The sequence below is a fragment of the Eurypyga helias genome, unplaced genomic scaffold (assembly GCF_000690775.1).
Source record: "Eurypyga helias isolate BGI_N326 unplaced genomic scaffold, ASM69077v1 scaffold7554, whole genome shotgun sequence".
Lineage (NCBI taxonomy): Eukaryota > Metazoa > Chordata > Aves > Eurypygiformes > Eurypygidae > Eurypyga > Eurypyga helias.
Window position 1 is genome coordinate 26,644 of NW_010248128.1, and position 8,905 is coordinate 35,548.

At 44.0% G+C, this 8,905-nt stretch overlaps 1 protein-coding gene across 1 annotated transcript in view; it reads right to left on the reverse strand.

The window, feature by feature from the left end:
- LOC104509118 (neuronal acetylcholine receptor subunit alpha-7-like) overlaps positions 1-4,622 on the reverse strand; it is a gene marked incomplete at both ends in the record, with an annotated part of 31,259 nt that extends 26,637 nt beyond the window's left edge. The window contains one exon of the mRNA XM_010150952.1: positions 4,473-4,622. Within this exon, the coding sequence (XP_010149254.1) occupies positions 4,473-4,622 (150 nt within the window). The remainder of the gene's footprint in view (positions 1-4,472) is intronic.
- Between the last annotated feature and the right edge of the window lie 4,283 nt (positions 4,623-8,905).

The window sequence follows — 8,905 nt, forward strand, 5'->3', positions numbered from 1 at the left end:
AGAGCACCTGAACAACCACGTGGCTTTACACACTTGTCAGCTGCTGGGGTGGTTTTCTGTGTTGGTGACAGCTGGAAGGGTGAACATGGACGACTAAAGTACTACGGGACTTTGCCATACACAGGAAGCCGAACAGCCAGACCCTTGGGGTGGGTCTGCAGAAGGCAACATTGTCAGGGACAGTGTGGTGGACAGGCGCTCCTTCACCTGAACAACCACGTGGCTTTACACACTTGTCAGCTGCTGGGGTGGTTTTCTGTGTTGGTGACAGCTGGAAGGGTGAACATGGACGACTAAAGTACTACGGGACTTTGCCATACACAGGAAGCCGAACAGCCAGACCCTTGGGGTGGGTCTGCAGAAGGCAACATTGTCAGGGACAGTGTGGTGGACAGGCGCTCCTTGCATGAGGCTAATGAGTGTGCTTAGCAGTGTACAGCCCCTGAAAAACAGCAACACGGTGTTACTGGAAACCTTAGAGGTGTGTTTGCTTTTGGAAGGGAATTTTGACTCATTTATTATCTCCACAGCATTGTGCAGCCTTCTTGCTGCAATCTTCTTAAATTTAGGCTCTTCATTTAGGGGGTTTTTAAAAAATGTGTGATACATTCCTGGTCTGTACATGGTTTTCTTCTTCATACTCTTCTGCGGGTTGACTGCTTTATATCTTTTTCTCTTTGTACATTTAAACATGCTGTTTGAGGAAATATGCAGCCTAGAAAGCTAATAAGACAACTTTTTCCTGTCATCAAGCAAGTGCACTGAGGCTATTGTTGTAGTGGTGCTAATGCACTGACCCAAAGATAACAGTGAATAGTATCACTAACAGAAAGAAAACTGGAAAATAAAGACTATTTTTTTAAAATGTCTCACCAGTGCTTCCACATAAAGGATGCAGATCCCTTCAGATAATGTCCCCTGCAAATGTCAACATGAGCAATGAAAACCATCAGTCACGATGATAAATGGTTTCTACCTAGTAGTCTCCTATCACATTGAGCCAAAGGAAAAATGCTTGCATTTCCTCTGCTGTGAAAAATGTCACGTCTCATTTCTTAATTGCTCTAGCCTGGCCAGCTGGCTGGACTCTCAGACAAAATATGAAGCGATTTCTTGTTCCAGGTACTCTTGGATGTGGTCTACATTTGGCCAGGCTGGCAGGGCTTGGCCAGGCCTGATAGTGATCTGCGTGTGAGATCACCAGCCCAAAGCCCTGCTGATGCACAGGGAGTGCCTGGCTTCGGCCAGGGAAGGGTGCAGGGCAGGCTCAAAGCAAAAAAGGACACTCAGAAGCTGCAGTCATGAGAGGCAGCTCAGCTTGAAGGTGTTTTTACACACTGAGGGCAAGGCAAACTGAACTGAACCCTGCTGCTAGGAAGGGTATCTAACTGTCCCTCTTTCTGCTCCTTTGTTTCTGGATGTCAAAGGCCTGTCTTGGCTGTAGTTGTGAGTTAATATAATTTGGAAAAAGGCCTAACCTTACCGACAAGAAGTCCTTCATTTGCATTTGTCTACCACAACTATGACAAGCAGAGAAGATGTTCTTCACAGCTTTGAACACTAAAATCCACACAGACCCTTTGCTGGTAAATACATGCTGGTAAGACCAGAAAATCTGATCCACGGTACTCATGCTTTGAAATCTTCTTTGAATGGATTTGAGAGGGGGAGGTGTGATTTTAAATCAAGTCACTTGTCACTACTATCTGGCAAATCACAGAGGACTCAGAGGTGTCTGTCTGTGTAGCAGAGTGGATCTACATTGTCATCATGCTATTCTGAGCAGGCTGGCTACAGAAGATTAATTTAGATTTCATTACATTATAATACAGTATGTGTAAGAAACAGACTTATGAAGGCATGCCAAGGAACTTGTCCCAGGTAGAAGTGCACTGGCTGTGATGCCAGGTCATGGCAAGAGTAAGGAGTGAATTCCTGTGAGGATCAGTGGCAGACCCCTTATTCCTTCTGTGCAAAAATACAGCAGGAAACTTGTTTTCATCTTCTTTACATTGTTTCCTCCTGCAGGTAAAACAGTAAACCAGGTAAACCAGGGTGCACTGTCTCACCTTCATTGCAGTGACTACTTTCACATCATTGCAATGAGTCCAGCAGTACTGTTGTATGCCTTGGCATACTGTAATCCCCTGAGTATGGAGTATTTGTTTCCTCCCCAGGGAGCATGGTGCATGAGGTGCATTAGGTTGGGATGTTGCTTAGTACCCTACTCCATTGTGTTGGCGGAGCACGCTGGACACAGTTCCTCAGAGAGAGCAGCTTTGCGCTTTGTCAGTGCATGCACCATTGCCAGGACTGACAACAACCACCTACTTCCCCAAATGAGAAGCAACTGTGCACCAATTGCTTTGTCTTGTGCCAGGCAGGGCAGATGAGAAGGCAGGGTCTACTCACTTCTGGCCTCTGACCTGAGTGAACAGATGCCTGCTTGGTTTGCCTCATGGTGTGTCAGCTAATACAGATTGTCCCTCCTTTGTACCTTGGCTGATACTTTCTACATCACTGTGATTATCACGACCTACCTTTGAAACAAGTATTTTCTTCAGAAACTGGAGCATTCGGCTGCTGCAGCCATGGATGCTGAGGGGCTGTGTGACAAAGCTCATGACCTGCTTGCTGCTGGCATATCCCTGCATTGCCACAGTGACCCTCTACTACAGAGGCTTGATTGCCAAGGCATTTTCTGTCCCTCCCCAGAGGAGACAAACACCCTTTTACATTAAGCAAGAAAAACACTTCAGGTGCCTCTGGCTGTTTTGGGTTTTTTTAAAACATCATGAGTGCAGTTTGCAAGACCATGAGCCTGGGACAAGTCATCAATGCTCTGAGCTGATTAAGTTCTAGCATTTGTAGTATGTGCAGAGATGGGGGGAAGCAAAGGGTTTTTTCTGGTATGTATGATCATTTAGATTACTTCTTTCCTACTGTGGACAATCAAAAGGAAAGACTGGAATTAAATTTGTTGTAATGGACATTGACATAATGTAGGTAAAAGTGCTCCAAGAAATTCTGATTTCCTGAAAGGGGGGTTTCACGTGTGGTTGTGAAACCAACTGAAAAAAGGTTTTATGTAACTCCTCCTGACTGACTGAAAATGTACAGTCACAGCCCTAAGGCTAAAAAGTCCCCTTTACCACCCTCAACCTTCAAATTACTGCAAGAAAATACCATCAAAAAATAAGGGCTGAAACAAGATATGTGGAGCTGAGATGTCTCTACTAAACATGCAACTGCTCGCTGAAATTTACTTGAAATTACCTGGAGGATTTCCCTGCGCTTCTGCTTATGAAGAGGAGCTCCTGCCATGAACAAGTGACTTCAGTTGAGAGTACTGATCCCCACTCTCTTCCAGCTCAATGCAGTTGTTAACATCTCAAAACAGAAAGCTGCTTACTCCGCCTGAGTGGCTGCTGCCTGCCTCCAGGAGAACCACAACTGGCTGGATCTGCCACTTTTATGGCAGGATGCTGGGGCGCTAGATTTCCAGGGTCCTGCTTACCCCTCCAGGGAGAGCACCTGGTGCACTATGCATGTCCAGAAAGATTGTGGGAGCTGTATGAATTTTAAATATTCGAGGCCTCTGTCAAATCGGTTTGCAACTTCACAAAATTTTTAATATCTATCTCTATTCCTTGTTCCCACCATGACACTGACATTGTATTTGAAACCAACCCAAAATACTGATTATGGAAAGGGTAGGATGAGGAAAGGACCACTAATGTCTTCAGCTGCTTGCCATGTTGACAGCGTGAAGGTGGTCAAAATTGTTTTCCGGGCTCAGTTTTTTTCCATGTAAGTGAAAAGTTCTCTCTATATATTACAGTTTGTCATACAGAATCCTCTTCATGATTATGAAGTTAAAACTTTCCAACTAAAATCTCCAATTCCGAAAAATTATGTTGCCAGCAAGACGATTAGACAGTTGGGCCTCCAAGTTTTGCTTTCATGTATTTCTAACATCATTGCAGGGCAGGCTCCTTCAGCTGCAATGCATGGTAAAGACATGATGGGAGAAGAGGCCAATGCCATTATAATGTCTAATGAAAAAGTGTAAGTGCAGTGATGCTAGCTTTGAACACTGCACGTGGTCTTCAGTTGCTGCATCCCTCATGGCTTTGAGAACATATCATTAATAATTTGTAGAAACACGTGGCTTCTAATTTATTTAAACATAATTCCTTTTTCTGTTTAGAACAAGTGGAAAAAAACTACAGAATTAATCTCCTTGCAGTTCATGTTGCATCAAAGATAACTGTGCTTTTAGGAGTTATCTAAAAAAAGTTATCCAAAGTGCCAAAGCATGTACTCCAGCATTTAGGGAGGATGCTTAGCCAAAGACAGTCTGCTTTCATCTTGGATAGCCTGATTAAGAGGAAAAGCACAGTCCCTACAGGAGAGGTCAGATTTGTTATGCTGAACAGGTGCTGTAGAGAACAGAACAGCAAGGAACTTACCACATCAATTATCTGCAGCAAAGAAAGCTGGAGCTCGACTACAAGGGGTTGGGAGTCATTCACTACCGGTCGTTCAAGACGACTGTAGTTTCTCAGCAGTTCTCTGTACAAGCGTCTCTGGCTTTCACCCTGCTGAGAGACTAAAAGAAAAGAAAGAAGTCATCTGTCATTCAGGCTGGTCAAGCTGTCCACACTGTTTGTCTGTTTTGTTGAAAACCCCCTCTTAATAGGTTTATAGTTTGAAAGCAGTTACCCAAAAAATCCCCAAATTCTGCACATGGGTGTGACAGACACAACTTTTCTGCATACGTGACCAATGAGTTCTTAAAAACCAAACCAAACCAAACCAAACAAACAAACAAATAAAAACCACCAAACACCCAAAACCCCAAAACTAACACTAAGTCATTTCTAACACTCAGAAACTACTGAACAGACCTTGGTGCTCTTAGTAAATGTTCCCCTGCCTTGGTGCTCCTCCACTGAAGGAGGAGTCCTTCAGTGATGTGTCTCAATAACCACCAGACAGCTTCCTGGAAGGCAGTCAGAGTGCTTTCATTTGCTTGTTGTTATTTCCTAGAAACTGGCTGTTGTAAGCTGCCAGTGCTGGTATTAAGTGGACATACTGTGTTTTTACCCAGCATGAGTTAACAGGTACTCTTATTTCTCGGAGATAATGTATCAGGAAACAGGAAACAGTGTGTGCTCAAGAAAGAGTAACAAGCCTTTTTCATCCCCTCTTCAGTTTTGTGTGGAAGTCTTTCCAAGATTTGGGTTACTTCCCTTGCCTTTTTTCCTTCTGGTAGCAGCACACGTTGTTAACACCTAATGAGGTAATGGTATGAAGGCTAGAGTATTTGACAGGTATGTATAATGATACTGAATTTCTGGTGTTGCATGCTTAGCTCAGCTTCCACTGGGAACAACCTCAACACAATAGCTGTCATTCAAACACATGAGCATGATAAAGACTAGCAAAATTTCAGTGTATGCTTAAATTGCAAGATGCCTCTGTTCCTCAGCTTCGGGGTACACATGGGGAGTATCTGTTTCACCTGCGTGACCAGGTTTCCTTCCCACAACGACCATGGATGGGGCAGGCTAGAAGTGATGTCTTAGTTCTTTTCCCATGGGAAGGTGAGAACTTTGCTGGGACACACTGCCCAGGAGCTTGGGTCCCCCAGAAGAGTGTACATGTTGGTGTTCTGGCCAGTGACAGCCTGAGCTCTACCTAAGAGCTGTGTTTAACAGAGTGAGAGTCATGGGCTGCAGGTTCCCTAAGGCCAAACCAGTCCTGTCAGCATGAGTGTGTATTCCCTGAACTGTAGAAATCCAATCCCTGACAGGGAATCTGCACTCTAAACTATTATTAATTTGGACTGAAACTTTTTTTATCCACTGCAGCTCCCTGTCTCTATGTGTGGCTTTTTTTAAGTCTTGAGCAGAGCTCTGCACATTGAGACCAAGACTCCTCTCACAGTAGTAATGATGAATATCTTTTTGACAATGTTTACAAACCATAACAACCAGTTCTGCCTTCCCCAGACTCTTACTGTGCTCAGCAAAGATTGCAAGCCTGGAACAGGCTGCTTTCCAACACAGCAGCCATGCCTTTTAAAGATTTTAAGTTTAGTTTATAAACAGCTTACAAATCTGTTTAATTCATGTTATCTTCAGTTTTCCTGATACTAAGAGGAGCTTTGTGGCTTTCCAGTATGGCAGTCTCTGGTGAATAAGGAGGGAGTGGTTTTGTTTATTTTGGTAAGTTATACCAACACATCATCTTCATGGGCCCTCTCTGCTCCTGAGAAATACATTACATGATCATGGCAAAACAGAGGAGCAGATGCTGTAAGTGGTGCTCCAATAACCCTTGCTGACAATGTCAGTATTGAATGCTCAGTTTTCACCATCAGCAAAGATAAGCTGTGGCCACAGTATCTCTCCTTCACCAGCTTAAGTAAGCTTCCCTGTAAGGCAGCGATTTAGGTACCCTATTGTGGCCTTAGTACTTGCTTTCCAGTGCCTCAGCAGCCCCGACTCCCTTGTAAGATCCTTCTGTGGAAAGGAAACCAATGAAAATCATGACATATTGTTCTACATAAAGATGTTCTGTGTTTTGAGCAAATTTGACGTCCTTTTGCTTATCTGCCCATCCCACCACCACTGCCCCTCCATGCTCCTGTGCTTTAGGGAAGAAATGATTGCCTGTGCTATTATTCTCATCTTGAGTACTTATGTAATGTTTGCCTTTAGCCTTACTTTTAAACTGGCTGCCTCAGGTTTTACAAGAGGAAAGTGCCCTTCACCATTCTCTGGAAGTCAGCTGGGGTGCTAGAGTGCCCTGGTACCATTGCTGTCATGGTGCATTAAGGCAGCACTGCCAAGAGAGGTCTGACTTGGAGAGATCTGAGCATAACCCTTTGCTGCGTGCTTCAGGAAGCCGTCTTTACGCTGTGTGCTCCAACCGTGCTGAAGCCACAACACTTTTCCCATTAAACTTTGTGAGCTGAAGTACCCCAATACTGCAATTCTGCACTTTCTTCTCCATCCTTTTTTCAACTATTCCCTCTGTAATATGAACCTATTACTTTGCAACCTCCTGTGTCTGAAACTGTTAATATAGCCTTAGTTGATCTATTCTTAGTCTGACGAGTTGTCACTGGTGACCACATGTTTGTGTGCTGCCTGGTTTTGCTTACAAAATCACATAGATTCAGAAACAGTGGAGGCCTTGGGGTGTCTTGGCAAATAGCCATGCCAGCTATTGGTACCACAAAGACATGCTGCCACTTCTCTGCTACAGCTGCTTTGGAGAAGGAACTGAGATGGGTGACAAATCAGAATCGTACTTGCATAGATTTTTTCTTTAAGTTGTAATCTTCAAATACTTAAATGTTTCATACTCCTGAGAAATTTCTGCTTTTTCTTCCCCCCTCTAATGCTTGTGCTAATGCATTGTGACAATACATCTCTGTGTGCTAAATGGAGTGTTTTCTGGTGATGTGGAAGTCTGGATCTCTCAGGGGTAGCGATGGAATAAGCTTTACCACTGCCTACTCCTTAGTCACAGAAACCTAACCAAAAGCAGTGGTACTGTTTCATGTTTTAAAGTGGACTGGAAACTGAACATCAGTATTTAAGGTTGCCATGTTAGTCTCCCAAAAGCAATGACAGACTTACTTGACTATGTACATTAGAGGAAAGTACAGGAACTCGCAAGGGACAAGATGCTTTCTAGATAAAGGAACTTTGAGCAACACAGAGCCTCTTATGTCCTACTTCCTCAAAGAGTGTCCCCCTGGTTTCTGAGTTACCTTTGAATCAATAGGAAAACAATCAGTAGGAAAGCATACAATCTCATTAAAAATCAAGGGAAGAGCAGTGTATGATGTTTGTCTCATGTTTAGCAAGACTTTCGACACCATCTCCAAGAACATCCTCATAGACGTTTGCCTATGCCTTACAGACTGGGTAAGTGAACAGTGAGGTGGATTGAAAAGTGGCTGAACTGTCAGAGTCAGAGGGTTGTGGTCAGCAGCACAAAGTCCAGCTGAAGGCCACCCAGTGGTGGAGTACTCCAGGGGTGGACATTGGTGCCAATGCTGTTTAACATCATTATGAATGATAGTACAGAGTACACCAACAAGTTTTCAGGTGATACAAAACTGGGAGGAGAGACTGATACAATACATGGGTTTGCTGTCATTCAGAGGGACCTCGAAAAAAATGGAGAAATGACAGACAGGAACCTCATGAAGTTCCATGAAAGGTAGTAAGTCCTACACCTGCAAAGTAATAATTTCAGGCATCAGGGTAGGCTGGGGGCCCACTGGTTGGAGAGAAGGTTGCCAGAAAAGCCCTGAGGGTCCTTATAGATACCAAGACGGCCATAAGCTGTCATTGCACATTTGCAGCAAAGGCCAACAGCATCCTGAGCTGCACTAGGCAGAACCTCACCAGTGGGTCAAGGAAGGGGATCCTTCCTCTCTACTTATCACTGGTGAGACACACCTGAAGTGCTGGGTCCAGTTCGGGGCTTCTCAGTATAAGGGAGACATTGGATTACTAGACTAAGGACTAGATTGCCCTTTATTCTCTGACTAATCTAAAATGGTTCCCTGAACTTCTCCTGTGGCTTGCTGGCAATTGAGAGGCACACACACACACATACACACACACACACAGACCAAACCAAACCAAAAAAAAAAACCAAAACCCACACCAAACTGTTACCAGTCTCTTGGGAATACATGTTATACTTGAATTTCATCTTCCTTTCTAGGATGGAATTGCTGAGAATTGCACAGCAAGGTAACCTGCTTAGGAGCTATTTCTCTATTGCAGAATGCTACCGCTTCGTCCAACTGAAGGTACAAGAAAATTGGTTCCCTCCAAATGCATTACTGTGAGATCAGGGAACTCCCCAGGTA